General features: G+C 35.5%; 1 protein-coding gene across 1 annotated transcript in view; it reads right to left on the bottom strand.

Annotated features, from left to right (window-relative positions):
• Positions 1-9714: 9714 nt before the first annotated feature.
• LOC126817473 (FRAS1-related extracellular matrix protein 1) overlaps positions 9715-19140 on the bottom strand; it is a 57392-nt gene continuing 47966 nt past the window's right edge. Inside the window, exons 6-11 of the mRNA XM_050544470.2 lie at positions 18860-19009; positions 16702-16814; positions 16308-16517; positions 14802-14949; positions 13632-13802; positions 9715-13040 (exon numbers count right to left, since the gene is read on the bottom strand). Coding sequence (XP_050400427.2) covers positions 12712-13040; positions 13632-13802; positions 14802-14949; positions 16308-16517; positions 16702-16814; positions 18860-19009 — 1121 coding nt within the window. The 3' untranslated portion in view covers positions 9715-12711. The remainder of the gene's footprint in view (positions 13041-13631; positions 13803-14801; positions 14950-16307; positions 16518-16701; positions 16815-18859; positions 19010-19140) is intronic.

Here is a 19140-nt window from a genome sequence, read left to right as displayed (position 1 = left end):
ACGAGGTTGGACAGTCAACCCTATTCCTTGTGAAGTACAAGCGGTGAATCAAAACCACGCAACTTGACTCAGTGGCAGACCTTATGGTTTGATGCGCATGAGTTAAACCACTAGACCCCACAACCCCCCAACCAAAAGGATGTGTGTACCAAAATAACTGCTCCTATCAAGAAACATGTTGGCGAAACTAAAACAGGATAAACAAAATTAAAATACCCTAATCTGTTCTTATATACATGGCGACGACAGAAATTTGCAAGAAATATTTAGCCTCTCTCCGTGCTGCACACACTGTGTTTTACGAGTATATAACATAAAAACAATTTTAATGTCTTTGGCTTAGCGCTCAACTCTACATTTACTTTATATATACATTAAGAGCAAGTGGTGTACCGGAAACAAAATTTTAGGCCTCGCTTCGCTCCGTAAGACTTATAATTTACCTGAAAATTTTGGTTCTTCATCCCTCGCTGTTAATTTATAATTTTTGGTTCTCGATTGTTTGCGTCAAAAAGATAACATGTCACTCTACACGATTAATTTCTTCTGTGGCTGGTGCCAAAATAATAATCTTTGTTTTAATCCCCACCCTCACAAATTTCCGTGTGTGTGAAACTGTCCTGTTAATACTTACATTCACACAAAAGACTGTATAAAATTACACTATTCACATTTTAAACTTGACTCTTTTCTATTTACGGTTGGATTTGAGAGACTGTTTGGATTTCGATTTGATTGAGTCAAGTGGCCAAACGCCTCGGCTACGGTAAATCAGTTTTACAATAAACAAAATTGATTCAAAAGTCGACAGCCCACTGTACATATGTCCTGGTGTCATTTTTGTTATTGATTTCAGGTAATTAATAAAATTTCCATTTTAAAGATTCATGTCTGTAATCAACATATTATAATTAGTTTTACCTCCGAATTAAATTAATTTTCGGACAAAAACGAGAACTGAAATATACCAGCCGGGCTAATGATGACGGTTATACTCCTCGCAGTGTGCTAATTGCCATGTGAAATCACATGTTCCGTGCACGGCATACATTCTAACAAATTCTAGAACACCTAATACCACTTCTCATTTAAGGAGTGTGTAATTGATAACAAACTATTGCTGTAGAATATATCAAATATTATTCAGATGCACTCTGGTTTATAGATTATAAATTTTGTCAGTATGCCCGAATCCAACTCCCCTTACCTGTGTCCTACAGAAATGGTGTCTCGATGGCTTATTTGTTAGTATCGTTTTCGCGGCTTAACTCGGTATCTCGTTTGTCTCGCTTCCTGGCGTATCAGATTTAAATGGAACCACGGTTAGTAATCTTGTTGGTTCCAAACTTTTTACCGGGTGCATATAAATTATATTTCACAAAACGTTCATCGAATATTCAGATAAACGTAAGTACTTCTCCAGTTAATAGTTTTATTTATTTAAGAGACAGCTGTATGTATTGAATATTCATTGTGTAAATTGTAAATAATTTCTCCACTTGGTCTTATTAGAAGCAGCTGGTAAACAATATCAATGGACAGTTTCCTGTGTTTTTTTGGGGTTTTTTTTTTTTTTTTTTTAATATTTGTCAATCATTTTAGAGAATGTTAAAGCGAAGCACAAACATAGCTGCTATTACCAAGATTGACTTTCTGTTGTCTATTTTATTGTGATTTGGGGTGCTCGTCTATACTAATATTTCCTTGGTGAGAAAGGCGGGGTTTACTAACTAAGGTTCCCTGGGACGTGGCGTGGACGTAAAAGAACCCTTTACAGTTGGGGAATGGAACGACCTATAATTTTGTGGCCGTTTTGACCAAAGCTTACGACCCATTTTGATTGAATTCCGTTTTGTCAATAACCCATATACTTGCGCAGGGATACGGGTCATTATCAAAATTGCATTATTTTTAAAACTAACAGAAAAACATTCGATTTAGTGCTCTAAAAATGACAAAATTTGATGTCCTTTTGCACTTCCGGAAAATGTGCGTATTTGTTTTTTGTACATTTCAAATATCATTCATGCAGTATTTTTTACAAAACAACTAGACAAAAAATAGACAGAACGATCAGAAAATTCTTCGAGAAATTTTCCAAGTTAGATATGTTTTTTTTATATGCTGGAGATCGATAAACTACCACAAGATGGATAATTCCACTTTTGCACTGAAATCTCAGCTGCAGGATCTCAAAGCGTTATATTTGGATATATTGAGTATAGATGACGTCATAGACTTTCTGTAGACAAAGTCGTGTAACACTATCTTAGTGATAACAGAGATCAGTTTAGTATCATTTATTTATATCAGGAACCAAATATAAAAACCGCGGCAGCGGCTGAACTCGGATGAGCCTGTTCGCCGGTCTATGCTCATCTCTCCCCCCCCCCGTCTCTCTGTCCACGTCTCTGTTCTCTGTCAGCAAACTGGTTGTTATATACCTTTCAACTGGGTCTACACATACGAGATCATTACTACAGTTGTATATGGCATTTACAAGTTATCTTAATTTCGCTGACTGATATTAATTAGTGCGTACGTGTTTAGACCAAAGTGTATAGTTGAAAAGCCGATATCATATATTATCAAAACCAGTTGGGATCAATAAGTTCACTGCATCTAAATAATAGTTCGTATTTTATAAATTGGAAATGGAGCACTTTGGCACAGGCGATACCACCCCCATTCTCCTCTGTTAGCAAATGAAAAATCGTAATTTTCAGGGATGAGTTGGTTTACTGCAAAGTTATCTGTTGACTTTAACCACGTTTCAGCTAAAACAAAAATGTCAAGATCATTATCATATATGTATTCTCGAAATTCGCCGATTTTGTGTTTGGAAGATTGTGCATTAAGTAAACACAAATTAAAAGACTGGGCCCCCCCTTTACGTTCTTTGTAAAATGCTCAAATACACCAATTTTCATCATTCTAATTTAATTTGAATTAAAGTAATCGTGTCCCAAAGCAACAACCAATCAAATTGCCTATCTCAGTTTACTCTAAACAGAAAATGCTCATCTTCCATCTTCATCAAGTCATTTACCTAATAAACACCTACACCGAATTTGAACATTCTACATCAATTAGAAGGAGAGCCAGTGTGACGGACAGACCCATGCTAATAGTCCCCTGCTTTTTATAAAAGATTAATATGCTGTTGAATTTATTTCATAATGACCTACAACCCAATCATTAGTTTCAACATTAATATGTTTTGTTGTCCTGCTTTTTTCCCCAACAAATCTTAAAGAAAATGATAGGTTACCGGCCAACATACGTCCACAGCAGCTAAATCGTCCGCGCAGTCAACAAGAGTTGTCGCACATTTTTACTTTTGTCGGTAATGAAACATTTATAAGACACTAAAATCTAAGTAAGAGTAACAACTCATTTTGTAATTATCAGAAAATCATTAGAATTTGTTTGGCCCATGCTAAAGTTTAGTATACAAAACATTTAATATCATGGATATAGATGTTCAAGTTATCAAAAATCATTGAAAAACAATATACTTTATCGTCTCAAGACATTAAACTCTATCAATCTAAAGTCAATCAAAACAATTATATATATATAATAAATAAAAATAAAAAAATCAAACAGATGATAACTATGGTCTCTAAAACATCCACAAGATTTTTCAATGTGATCCACGCCCATAACATAACTCTGGCAGTAATCATCGGAAATTTTCTCACTAAAATGTTCCTTTACATTGTTCAGACTGACACACGACCATTTAAACAGTTGCCCAGAAAATTTGACTGACGGCCGATTCTTTTTCGACAAGGATTCAACAGGACGGTTCCTGGACGCACAGGGCGAGCAATAATGATCTTCGCTAGGAATTTTGTAAGTGTACTTATTCCCATTATTTTCTTATTAATGGAACATGAACGTAAAACAACTTATGTATTTTATATTTCAGAATATACAAACATGAGACCAACACAAACCAGTTGAAGGAGATCAGATAGACAGTGCATGGAAACGGACTGTAAAACCTTTACAGCTAATACAATTTAGAAAAAAAAAGTATGCAAGCAATGAAATCTGAGTGTTAAGGAGATATACCCCGTTCTTTATATGACACGTCATAATTTGTCGAGAAATGGAATATAAAATGTACCACAGAAAATGGTTTTACTTGAATATCAACAGTTCATATTATTTGACGGGAGTCTAGCTTCGTCACAGTAAACAATGTAGGCGTACATCTACATCTATTAGTAAACATTCCATGTATATGATTGAACTGCTTGTACTTGCTGGTATGTGAATATGCTACTGAACTTAACATTTATGAAACGTAATGAATTTTAAAATCCTATGACAAATGTGTACATAAGACTATGTCAGTGGGAAATAATTAATAAACAAAAAAGTTTTGTTATGGTGTTATATAAAAATTAAAGATACATTAATATATGATTATCCTTTGAAGGTTTGACAAGATGTGTGCATTAATTGTAACCACCGTGCTGGTTGGTCGAAGCTAAGTCTCGCTTCTCCATTTTTAAATTAATCAAAATAGGGCTGAACCGTTCTGATCTATTTAATATCTTGTCTTGTCATGTTAATAAATGTCTAATTAATAGTTTATAGAACATTTTAGGCCTAAAGAAAGACATACAATAGGCAGATTTACCTCTTGCATAATGTATGTATAATACAAATCATTCAAAAATCATTAAAGCTAATAATATTCATGAAAAACTTGTATTGGTTTATTTATTCTTCAGATTAAACAATATATTTAATTATAATTTAAATCCACAGTTCGCAGTTTAAGTCCAATCCATTCGGAGTGCGCAACAATTAAACATACTGCTAACAGTACACAAACACATAGGCCTGCAGCCGAAATTTCTAGACTGCTTAGAAAGACAATTCCGCTACATGGTCCTCCCATATAAACAAACTATACATTTTTGGAAAGCTTATAACACCAGGAACACAAATCCAGATTTAAGGCCAGATGTAGGGTGACCCACCATAAATAAATATCTCCAAATATCTCGACAATTACGCCACAATATTTATAGATATGCCAAGCCTCAAATCAGTTTCACACAATTATAGTCACTAAATAAACGATCATGTTGTACTTAATAAGCTATGACCATTAATCATCTATGAATAATAGACTGAAAACTGGTTCCAAGTGTCGTCCATAACATCCAGACACTTTTAAGTAAAAGATAGGTTACGTGCCCTAGTTTTGAAATTAGTCTCGCTTAACCAGTCTATCGACCATTCTACGTCTGATTGACAGGTCGGGATAATCAAGACTACTTTTTTACGAAACATAACAGAAAGCTAGAACAAGAAATTGAATTTAGAAATGAAATTTAAGCACGTTAGCTAGCTCAACAATTGTTTTAAGAAGCTTGTTAAAGTAAAATGAAACTACTGCTAGTATCTTGTTCCTGTCTAACCCGAGTGTTTCAGGGATATTATTTGTAGTAAACCAAAAGATGCCGCTCTTAACGGTACAGTTAATGATAAAGCGATTTAAAAAATGAAACGAACGTAATTTCTAAATCTGCTGTAATAACCAAGAAGCTTAATTTTACTGCTATTCAGATGAAAATTGTGATAATTTTCAAGTAAAATGCTATATTTATACTAACAATTGTGAAGTTGACATAAAATTTTGATTTAAACCAAAATGCAGAAAACATAATGGACAAGGGAACTGTCAAATGTCTGCAATTGATAACAGAATTACAGCACTCGGCAAACCTCGGCAGATTCCGGTACCCTACATCTAGCCTCGGCTGTATGACAGTAAGTGATATGTACCTGCGCCTATACATTTGCGACGCGGCACCGGTTTACTTATAAGGGAAACTTGCCCGCGTTTAGAAAGAAGTTCTCAAAATTGCGTCGTTCGAAGAGTGTGTAGAGTTTTCAGTGCAAATTTGTCCTTGTCTAAAGAAAATCGGATAAACTTGAAAGAAAAACAGCTTCAAACTTTGAAAATTTTGTAAGATAAAACATTCTTCAAATACCTCGTCATCAATGACGTCATTGGTCGTCATGGACAACGCCATTGTAATCCGGGAACTTGAAAGTAGTTCTAATGACGGACTTTGTCATACAGCCGAGATTAGATGTAGGGTACTGGAATCTGTTGAGGTTTGCCGAGTGAGTATTACAGGTGTGTGTTGACTGCTGATGCTGTATGACGCACAAGACCACGTGTGAGCACACAAGCCCAATATTTATATCGTTAATGGGGTCCCAGGGGACTGCAAGGGTTGGTGAGCGGGTGTTTACCAAGAAATTATGGGTGGAGCACCTATTCTGATGAGTAAGGAGATATGTTGACATTGGTTGAGCAATATGTCTATGAAGTAATGGAAACCGGACTCTGTCCGTAGTTTTGTAAATCACCTTGAAACAACGTGATTTTTTCCACTAAAACATAAACCCACACTAACATACCCTTTCAATTAGGCCCTACGTTATTTTTACTACAGGTAGCTGTAAACCTCTAGTTCAGATATTTAAGGCAGAATTACAAACATTTAAACTGAAACCGTATCTATAATTGTATAATTTGCTAACAAATATAGATATAAGACAAACATTACTTATTGAAGTAAATCAATTATTGAAGATCAAAATTAAACAGTTACTCTGCACTTTAAATCTCATTAAAGTTGGTCGTTATCATCATCACTGTCACTACATGTATAAATAACAATTTCGTTTTCATTTTCACATTTACTACACTTACACAGATTAGATAGGTACACGTTCAAGACAACCCCGGTGCGCACCCCCCCCCCCCCCCCCAAAAAAAAAACAGTATTTCTACTAATATATCTGTAAACTTTTAGTTCAGATAAGATTTCGGGCTAAATATTTGAATTGAAACAAAGCATCTATATGTAATATTCTCACTAAAATAGAAATGAAATGGGGTTTAACGTCCTACTGTTCTGCTCCGAACCTGGGCTAATAAAGACGGGCATACGCCATACAGTCTGCTATGGGTGAAATTTTGCCCGGGACCTCGGTTTTTCGTCCAATCGGAACAACTCACTAAAATATATAAATGGGAAATCCTAAATAATACTGTATGGGAGTAGCAATTGTAATGAAGAGAAAAAAATATCAAATGAAGTTTAATGCCTAACTGTTCAGTATTAACCGGAATAATGAAGATGTGCGTATACACCCGCCATACATTATGCTATAGGGGGGATTTGGACCAAACAGCAACGTTACGGTCTACACTTTATTTCGAATTTAAAGTTCTTTTACGTGCACGCCAACGTGTGCACGGGGCCTTAGTTTTATATTCCATCCAAATAACTAAACGCTGCCCCCACCCCCACCCCGACTTCCTGCACCGCTGACAAGGTGAACCAACGCTGGATGTATTGGGGAACTGTCTAGGTCAGCACGAGGATCAAACCCCGGACCTCCTGATTAGTGAGCCACGGACAAGGGGAGACCACGCCAGACTACGTTCAAACCCTGGGCCGCACACTGATGATGACATTTACATACTAGCTGTACATGTACAATGCCCCCCCCCCCCCAATCTATCATGTATGACGTATGCTCATCTTCATTATACGGGTTGTTGCAGAACAGTTAGACATTGAACTCCATTTTTTAGCGTATCATTTTGAATCTTTTCATACTTATTCTTTATACCCTAAGGAACATCTCTATTGTTTGTGGTGCATTCCCAACCCCCCAGGGGCAGAGCCACGCGAAAAACGTCATAGTTATCTGATCAAAATCCCGAAAGTGACCGAATTGTTATTTTTGAAGTGTAATTCCCCATTAAATGAACGGAAAATAATAGTTACGAAAAGTCACGAATATTGAAGCGCAAACCAAGAGTTGCCTCCCATTAATAACAATGGGAATCTATATCCACATTATGTGAACATGTGTTGATATTAAACCAAACAGGGTCCGTGAGAGGTTGGGAAAGCTTGGCACTTGTTCAGGGGCCCAGAGCCTAGAGGAGACAGGAGGTATGTCGAGTAATGTTTTTAAATTGTTGGTATATAAATTAATAACCAAATATACTGTTACTTGATCGTGATGTAGAAGAAAATCGGTGACTTTTCTGAATGTGTGTACCCGGTGGCGTAGGTAGGATTAGAATCGGATTCTGTTAGAACACTTGTTTTGGAAAAGTTGTTGAATTTATAACTATGAACTACCTGCCCGGGCCTTCACGTCGTGGTGTTCCGTGCCGTCCTCGTTCCGTTTGAGACTCGGTACTGACAAGGTATCCGGGTCCGGGCAGATAATCGCGGCCTAGTCTGGGCTCTGCCGCAAGTGATCGTGCATGCGATTACCAATCGCTTATGTAAGCTGACTGGTATCCGATCATTGAAAACGAAACTAAAAGAGAAACTTTTGCTTTCGACTACGTTTAGTTAAGTTAAAAATCTTGATGTTTTCCAATATTTTTGCCAATTGCGGACCTTTTTCCGATCAAGGACAGCGTGATTCATCACTAATATGTCCGGGAGAATCGTATTAACCGTTCGGTCTGGCAATTTTAAGCAGGGCTTAATGGCTTGTCACGTACTGTTAATTTTGATGAGGCCATTGATTTCGCTTCCATGTGTGTACGGAAACTTTCGTTTGAAACCAAGTTCAACATGATTTGGGGTATTGAAAAAAAAATTAAACGAATAGTTTTTGTGATGAACAAATTTCCATTTGATATTTTAGCGCCTGATGGTCACGTTTTTTGTTTTTCCATTTGTTTGCCTGCTTAAAATGTCCTGTTAAAACCGCGTTCATCTGATTATTATTACATTAGTAAAACTAAAACGTAGTACATGTATTTGGTATGTCATGTTGTGTTGTGTTAAATCTCAGTTTCCGTGTTTCAGCAAAGTGACCCCCAGTTACCTCAGATATACGCCAAACTGACGCTGGAAACGCCCCCCCCCCCCCCCTGCCCCCTGATGGGTTGTTTGTTCCAGGGCCCAGATGATCCTGTCGCGGGTCCTGAAACCAAACACTGAGTTATAGTAAACTTATTGTATGGGCTTTTTGGACTAGGAACTGGCCCTATGCCCCACACATCTTGTTCTTCTCGGGGGCAATGCTCTTCGAAAAACAATAAGGACAAATATAAGGGCCCACCGGTATTTCTAATAAATAGTTTGAGCATCCGCTCGACTACAACAGGCCTGGACTGATATTTGTGTTGTCGAGAAGGAAAGCGATTAGAACCGTCATTATAATTTTGCTGTTAATGTCATTTAAACCGACAGCCCCGTTAAATTTTTCTGGAAACGAAACCATCTAAGACTTAATTAATTATATTTAAAGCCGGGCTCGCTACCGTTTTTCACGGCCTTGGTCATGCTAACACCGAAGGTTTGATATACCCTGGTATGTCAATGGGTTAGGGAGAAACGGTAACTCAGTTGACCGAGCAAGTTCCTTGGGATTTTCCAGTGTGGTTTCCCCTTGTCTGTGGTGCAGGGTGGCGGGTCTGGCAAAGACAGTGTCTAGTCGTTCGGATAGTACGAATACGTAAAACCAAGGCCATGTGTACATATTGGCGTGCACGTAAAATAATCTTTGAGAGTTGGAATTCTAAGTAAGAGTAGACCCCCCTTCTACGGCCGCTGTTCAGGCAAAATGTCCCTCATAGCCCACTGTATGACGTAAGTCCGTCATCATTAACCCAGTCTAGATAAAAAGACAACCTACTTTTAAAAGTATTTATTGTTAACAAACACAATATAAACATTTCACAAAGGATAACTATAGGTTATATTCTGATAATTTACATCACGATCCTTTGTCTACATACACAAGATTATTATATAATAGATAGTATTATTACATACAAAATGCTCTTCACAACGCAAATAAGAAAGGTGATGGATATAACGATATGAACTTTTCAATTAAAACTACAAATTGCAAAGATCTGAAGAAAAAAAAGAATCTCGTTCAAAGGGATAATATAATGATTTCTTGAAGTTGAATTTGTGAGAGGTTTGATGAAACGTGGACTGGAAATACATAAACCCAATCAATGAATTTATGAAGTACCAATCTGTCATCGGCTAAAACATTTTACAAACCAATTAAGGACAGCAAATAAAGGTGTTATTATGTATGGTATTTTTAATATTTTGAATCATAATTTCTGACCTTCGACTAAATCTCGCCGTGGGTGGACTCGATAGCAGTTCATTAAAATGGCTGTCAATACTAAAATGTAAACAATGCCCGGATTCAAATAATTGAGTAATTTTATAAAACAAAATTGTTAACGCTAACTTTGTATGCCCATACACAATTTGACAAGAGATCTGATCATAAATTTTATTTGCTACAGGCTGAAGATTGCAGAGTTCAGGTGCCTAGTTAATAGGATGTTAACATTAATAGGAAAGAATATTATGCTTTAGTGTAATAAATATATGTAATACTTTATGCTGTAAATAAATGATAATGAAAGTTAGTATATGATATGTTAATTAGATTCATTATAAGCACATAATAAATGAGAAATAAACGGAAACCAATAAGACATTAATCAATACCTTGAAATGAAACGTCCCTTTCTCGGAATCTTGATTACGACCAAATTCCGAGGATTGTATCCCGAAAGTTTATTAGATTAACAACGGTTTAGCTAACCATTGAATAGATACAATCTGTAGCTAAACACCGAGTGAGGACTTTAGGCAGTGTTTAGACCGAAATTGTCCGTTTTGCCATTGGTGAAGATCGCAAAAGATTGCTTGCTACTTCATTTAACTTGATCAAATTAAATCCCTTAGTGAATGATCTTTTTTTCAGATTAACATGTTTATAAGTTAGATCATCCAAGTATTATATTTACGATCTTTTTAGGAAACAGAGAATATCGTATTATTTTTGCATTTATATGTTTTTTAAAGTATTTATTTTGCATTATCTGTTGAAAGTTAGTTGGTAAATATAATCCTTTTGGAGCATGAAAAACATTTCTATACGCCCATAATGCAGTTTTGCCATCTAGTCGCTAAATTACCCCCCTCCACGTAGATTAACTAATTATTTGGGGTTTTAAATAATGTTTAAATTGAAGTACCTTGCATAATACCAAAAGTATTTTAAACATTGTTATAAAAGCTGAGGAATACGGCTTAGAATGAAAAAAGACCACCTTTCCACAATTAGTGTTCGAGAAGTGTCTATATGTGCATGGCAAGGTATGGAATTGGAGTCGACATCTACTTGATAATATGAATGTACATAGTAAGTAGTTACCAAATATGGAGATGTGAAATTGTTGATAAAAGCGGAAGCGTGAAATAAATCAATGTATACCATAAGCTACAATTTGTTGATTGTTTATATTGGTTACAGTTTTGATTGCCCTATTGGTCATACCAGAACTACATTAAGCAATATACATAGATATACACATGCAGAGGAACCTCTAATTAATACCGAACCTACACAGGGCGACTGCAGCCTTTAAAAGAGAGAAACAAACACACATAAAATGTATTTTAAGTCGTCCATAGGCGCAAATGAAATGGTTGGTGTTTTTGCTACATGACACAATCTTTAAAAATATGTTCCATCATTGCAAGGTTGTTTTGTTTCTCCAAGAACTTTTGTCTCTCTGTTAGAAAGACTTCAATAACCCGGTGTGTGCTGATCGTTGGGTGTATGTTACGCTACCTTATATACATACAAAAATGTAATTTTAAATATCAAATTAATTATCAATAATACATCATAAACCATTATCAAAATATTAATAACTAACAAAGTGCAAAAAAGTACTTGATATTAACGCGTGTTTTGGGTGATCTATGGTAACACGCATATCCGGCAACAGTTCCGTATCTGTTGTGCAATAATCACCATATATATTCTATGTACCTATGTTGGCTATAGCAAATGATTTGCATTGCCTTGCAATAAAGTAAAACCAAAAACAGTCCAAGTTATCTTAAGCAAATAATCAAGCCGAGTGCTTTATAACGCTTAATGTTTCCATGACAGTATTAGACTATACCTTTATTAACGCGACCAATTATATGAAAGTATTTGCTACTTAAACGTGGTTCGTAAACCGAACATTTTGGCTAACAGATTCATAGATTGACTATCTGTGTGATCATGACTTTCGAGAACAGAAGTTTTTGGTTTTCGTACACTTTTTTCTTGCAGATCTGGGGTAAAATATTGATAGGGGAATCAAGTACAAGTTTGGAATTCCATAATCAGGTCACAGAAAGAATCAGCTCAATAAAAAAAGACAAAAAAGTCCATCGTACATATAAATTTCTGTTCCATTAGTTTCCGAGTTTGGCAAAAAAATAAACTACAAAATTCACTCTCTTGCAATAAAAACCTATTACAAATGTCGTTTATAAAACACGTCGGCTCTCCAGAGATTTAACACCCCAATTTTCTCAAAATGAATTAAGTATCGAGAAAATCGTCATTTATTACAAACCAATTTGTGTAAATATAGATGGTTGGATTTTATTACAATCCATTTTCTTGTCACACAATGTTTTTCTGTATAGAGCACTGTCTAACAAAGTTAGAGACTGGTATGTTCTAATGCACAATGGACGAGTCTGTATACATAACACACCTCTGATAGTCGGCTAGTCCAGTATTATTAGTTTACCACCATTTTTATAATTTAAAAAAAATAATAAAACAATCTTCGCCTATTATCTATCACTTAAAGAAAAATGCTTTCATATTTTTCATATTTTTTAAGTTTTTGGCGTTTTTGTTTCGACGTTGTCGTTTTCCTCTCAACTGACCTCTTCTGGATCGTTTTGTTTCCTTTACTTGTAGTCCCTGTGGACTTTGTTCACAAATAAAACGTGCAGTGTATCTGTCACAATGTTTATTCCGCCATTTTAATTTCCGTTTCACCACTACGCAGTTCTTCTTGTGTAACATTCGCTTTACTCTAGGACGGCCATTTTTCCAGTTAGTGATAGCAACTGGATCACCACTGACGAACTTCCATACACCAGTATCTTGTTTATCATTCAGACCTTATAAATATATACACAAAACATATATTAAGTACTTAACTAGAATAATATAGTAACAAAATACAATGTAATTGCTGCCATAGGAATCCTACACATAAATGTGCCTTCTAATGCGGATTGTGGAAAATATTTTAATATCAGATATTAAAATATAAATTTGCAATAACTGGAGTTCTTTGTTGACTTTGGATACAAATCCCAAATGTAAATGCATCAGTGACCGGCATTCCAATACAAAGTACCAACTGTTCCAGCAAGGGTAACTTTTATTTTATATTCACCCAAGGATCGGATCAAAATCTTTTATGTTCATTTTGTATTATCATTTTTACACAAGAGTATAATAAATTGGTCTTATTTGTAAGTCAAATTAGAAAAATGGACATAAACTATGACCAGGATGCTAACTGCAATGAGGTACAATAATTGGGGAAGAATACATTAAGCATTACAAGCAATTTCTGCAGGAACGCATTAAGAATAATTATTAGATCTTATTAACGTCATCCTTCGTAACTCTGGTTGACTAGAATGGTTTAGGTTACACATTAGACGTAATCATGCAATGAAATATACATTTTACAGTCTTACCTATCCAAAATGATTTTTTGCGGGCCTGGTGCCCCAACCATTTTAAGTGTTTAGACGAACGAACGCTGGTTAGATGACCATTATGTGTACTAACACACAAGGCCTCGGCGTCATCCCATGGAAGTTTATCATTGATGTATTTATAACAGTACCCGTCAAATTCATGCCAACCTGAATATAAATAACAGAAATAGTATACATTTAAACAGTATATAATTGCTGAAATATAGTTTGAATCAATTGTTAAGTTAAAATTATTACAACTTGGTGGAGATCCAAGTTACCAGAAAATTAAGTTTATTGCTCAACAAGTACGAGTGTACCATGGATCAGGAACCGAGTAGTTCGGCGTCTTCCCAACCATCTGGGAATCGGGACGTCATATCAAAATCGACCAATGGGCAGATGTCCAAGGAACAAGCACACCAAGTTTCATGACGACCGTACTTGAATTGGCGGGACCTTAGGCTCCAAGAAAAACAACAGGATGAATAACAATTAGGGCCCAGTTGCTGGCCCAAAGTGTGACCAACATTATGTGCCAATGGTGAAAACCGATCGTTGCAGATGGGTTATTTTCGCAATGTTTGTTTCATTATCTAGATTATAAATTATATAGTTTGGAACGCGCACAATCTGAAGTACAATTTACAAACTCTCAGAGATTTTAATAGGTACACTGTCTTCTGGCCTGGTTAACCTGGTCTACCAACCGGGTTCTTTTGTTCGTAGGTCATATCAACCTGATGAAATGTCTTTTAGTACATTCCGTCTAAATTCGGATGTCATTTTCGTACTATTTTAAAATTTAAAAGAAAAGATACGAAATAGTGTGAACGTTATGGATTTAAACTCCCGGAGAGGAGGGGGTCAAATGGTCTAGCGCGTCAAGTGGCGTAGTGTTGAGCCCACATTTGTACGTGACAAGGAGTAGGGTCACCTACCTATCCTTGTGGGTTTTCTCCGAGTTCGCTCCTCCCACAGCTAAAGAACCCTGCGCGCAAGTGAACAGATGTTAGTTACGAAAAGACATAGTTTGTGGAGGTTTAACCCAATTTTTCTATGTATATATTTAATTTCTTACCAATCCTGGGCTTCAGTCTAATCAAGGCTGTGTTTTGCTTACTTGTTCTTAAAGACGTTTGTGAAATGAAAGAATTGTGAACATACCTTGCTGGCAAATGTTACTTTTGGGACGTTCATCATTGTTAGATATGGCGTTCCACACCTGCCATTTTCTACCCGTACATTGGAACATCTGCTGGGTATAAAGGTCAAACCGTAGTAAACCCTTTTTAGATACGTCACACACCGGATGCTGAAAGAATAATATTAAATATATTACAATTTTACTGAATAGTTCAGATTTTCAAACTACTTCTAAAATTAAATGAAATGGGGTTTGACATCCTACTGTTGTGATCTGGGCTTATACAACAGTTCAATTCCTTTACGCCAACGTAATATTTCACAACTACCCTGTTGTAAGCAAAACTTCTTTTCTTTCAACATAATGCCGATACACTGAGAACCGCTGATTGTTAAATGAAAGTGTCCAGTCATTTAAAACAAAGGCCGCTTGATTATTTTCGGTGATTTCATAAACAAAACTCAGTGGACACAACCGTCTTATCATGTATAATCGCTATAATTAAAGGGATATCCCTTACCAAAGTACAGTATATCATGTAAAACGTATCCGTGCATCCCTATATAAATAAGATGTATCGCTATTAAAAAAAAAAGCGTATTCCTCTAAATAAAATGTTTCATATACATTGTATCCTTATAAAGTTTATCATATTATGAAGTTTAGCCCAATAAATAAAATGTATTATATAAGGGGTATATATTCCTATACAGAAAACAAGGACAGCTGTTTAGTCGTTCGGATGGGACGAAAATCCGAGGTCCTGTGTACATATTGTCGTGCACGTTAAATATCCCTTGACAGTTTGAATTCGATATAAGAGTAGGCTGTAACACACTGTATGGCGTATGCTCGTCTTCATTAGCCCAGTTGGAGCAGAACAGTAACACGTTAAACCTCATTTCATTTCATTTCCTACATAGAAAATACATCGCTATGGCCATTAATACAAGTACAAATAAAAATTATCAACGTCTCGTTCTGGGCCCCCGTTACAACAACTTCGTCAAACATGTTGCTCCTATACAATTTGTTGTACCTTTGAATTAGAAAACAGTTAATATACTACTGCTTATTTTAACTATTCGATCAGATTTTTGCTGTTATACTTTTTCTCTATTAAACATGCATTATGCAAGAGCTAAATCTGCATATTGTAGGTCTTTCTTTAGGCCTGAAATGTTTTCTAAAGTATTAATTAGACATTAATTAACTGATCCAGGCCTTAATCAACTCTCGATGGCATCAGATTTCTCCGATATTAAATAGATTAGAATGGTTCAGCGATACTTTGATTTAATCAAATATGGAGGACCGAGACTTAGCTTCGATCAACCAGTACGGTTGTTGAAATTATTGCACACGTCTGTCAAGCCTTCAAAGGCTAATATCTTCGCTTGCAATAGAGTAATTTGAATGAAATTTTCAAATTATTCATTTTACATCAACTACTTTCGAACTATTATAGCAAGAATGGCTAGTTCTTTATCTAAATCTTACATAATGTATCTTTAATTTACACTCACGTTTGTTGGTGATCCTGGAGATATTTGACTTTTATCAAAATTGTTTTGCATGGAGACATCCTTTTTTTTCTTCTTTTTCTTGTTGTTGCTATTCTTTTTCTTGTTCTTCTTTTTCTTCTTTTTAGTTTTTTTGGTGATTTTGGGTTCAGTATTTAAATATGTGTTATCTCCCGCTTTGAAGGGCTTTGAAAGTATGTTTGAAGTATGGTACTGGAAATAAAAATATCTGGTATACAGAAAATACATTGCTATGACCATGAACAAAGTACAACGTATAAATCACCAACGTTCTAAGCACAACTAGATGCCCTTCATACAATGAAATGTCCTGAGAATAATGGATACAAACTGGAGATGGGTGGGGGGCGTTGTGTACAATAAATGTATAACTTACAATGTCACCTAGGCCAGTACTAGAATTCTTTGATGGAATCATAATGCTGTCTGCATGTGTGAGAAATCCGTCATGATTGCTGCTAACCATTCCAAGATATTGTGGACATTCACCTGGATAAAGATAACATAAAGTTCAAAGATAGGTTGCCAGACAAAAAAACATACGCCCACAGCAGCTAAATCGTCCGAGCGGTCGACAAGAGTTGTCGCATATTTATTCTTTTGTAGGTAATTAGGGGAATTTAATAGACAATTTCATACAGATGACATTATAATTTTCGTCGTTTGAGGGTTCACAAGGTTCTAAAAACTAAAACAAGGGTCGTAACTCTGGAAGTAATCTACAGAAATTGTTGAAATTCAACAGGCTTTTTCGTTTTACTAATTCAAATAATGCATATAAATTTCATACAGATCAGATGATAACTTTTGTCGCTCGAACGTTCACAAGGTTCAATAAAGTTAAACAAGGACCATGACTCTAGAAGTAATTGACGGAAATTGCTGACATTCAATAGGCTTCTTTATTTCACTAATTTAAATGATGCATATGAATTTCATACAGATTAGGTGATAACTTTTGTCGTTCAAGCGTTCACAAGATTCAACAAAGTGAAACAAGGGCCATAACTCTAGATGTAATTAACGGAAATTTGCTGAAACTCAATAGGCTTGTTCGTTTTACTAATTTAAATGATACATATAAATTTCATACAGATCGGATAATAACTTTTGTCGTTAGAGCATTCACAAGATACAACAAAGAAAAACAAGGGCCATAACTCACGGCGTAATTAACGGAAATTGCTGAAATTCAATAGAATTCTTCGTTAAACTAATTTAAATGATGCATATCAATTTCAAACAGATCGGATGATAACTGTTGTCATTAGAGCGTTCACAAGATTCAACAAAGTGAAACAAGGGACATAACTCTACATGTAATAAATGGAAATTGCTGAAATTCAATAGGCTTCTTTGTTTTACTAATTGAAATGGTGCAGACAGACGGACGGACAGGGGCGACGGCAATGTACGACCACATTTCCATGTGGGCGTATAAAAATCATCTTTTTAGTTTTAGATACTACACAGTGTCTCTACTTAAAGGGGCATTATATATGTAAAAGCTAAATCTGTCTATTGTAGGTCTTCCTTAATGCCTTAAATGTTATATATATTATTAATTAGACATTAATTAACTTACCAAGACGATAATTAACTCTCTATGTCATGCTCAACAGATTTAAATACGACTGACAGTATTAATGATTTTATTTTTACAAATATTGGATAATTGAGACATTGTTTATTATTTTAAAACGGTAGCAATGACAATCGAGGCTACGCAGTTATTTTAACGGCGATAACTCGACTCAGAATGAAGTAATTTGACTTAAATTTTCAACATATTCCGTTTTTATTATATATTGTTAACTATTACAGCGAGAACTGTCAGCTCTATATCTAATCTTACAAAATGCCCTTTTACTTGATTTATAAGCAAAATATTGCACCATACATACTCCTAGAGGGCAATTAAATTTCAAATCAATAAATACAAAACAAAACTAGTGTAATAATGGACTTCGGACTTCGGCAGGTTAATTTTCGAAAATATCAGACTAAGCATACTCTGTCTCATGCATTGGATCCAAGAATTACATAATCAACCATACATTTTCTAAGACTTCCCAAACGAGATGCTTCACCGGGTGTTTCGAAAAAAACAAACCATAAAGTGTACGCTAGCTTGTTCACGACATCTTTTACATGTAGTATTATAATAACACGTATCGGTGTTAATGACATAAATCTGAGACTAACTATATATTATACATATTAGAACATAAATTTTGCAACCCATGTGATGAATTATTTAGAAGGAATTGTGGACACGAGGTTTATTTTTTATAGATAACGTTTCGTTTTGTTATGAAATTCGCGACAATGGTGTTGTTATTCAAACAATGTATAGTGACAACTGGGTAAAGTTAAAAGATTGTTTGTGCACCGTGTGTTGGTTAAGTGCAAAAATATCCCATGGAGGTTACAGATAAGATCACGTTACAACTTGGCTGATCTCGTCATCTCGTGGGGAACCAAGAATTGATTATAAAAATGTAACGAAGACAAGCGATATTTAAACCTCTTACCATTTTCTGAATTAATTAACCTCAATCGCAACTTCCTCGTATCTCCTATAATAGCATTGATTGGATCAACCAGTGTCAATCGCAACTTTTCATTCGTTTCTTCCAACCCATCATCTTTTATAAGCAACTCCCATGTAGCTCTGGACTGACCTGATATAAAAATATAAAACAAAATTAACAATAATTTATACTGATAGTATACAAAGTAGGAAGGAACTTAGGACTTCTTTCATATAATTCAAGAAAGCCGGAGTAATCCTACCACGAACATACCACCCACT

Source organism: Patella vulgata, chromosome 4 (assembly GCF_932274485.2).
Source record: "Patella vulgata chromosome 4, xgPatVulg1.2, whole genome shotgun sequence".
In the NCBI taxonomy this organism is placed as follows: domain Eukaryota; kingdom Metazoa; phylum Mollusca; class Gastropoda; family Patellidae; genus Patella; species Patella vulgata.
This window is presented reverse-complemented; position numbering and strand designations above follow the sequence as displayed.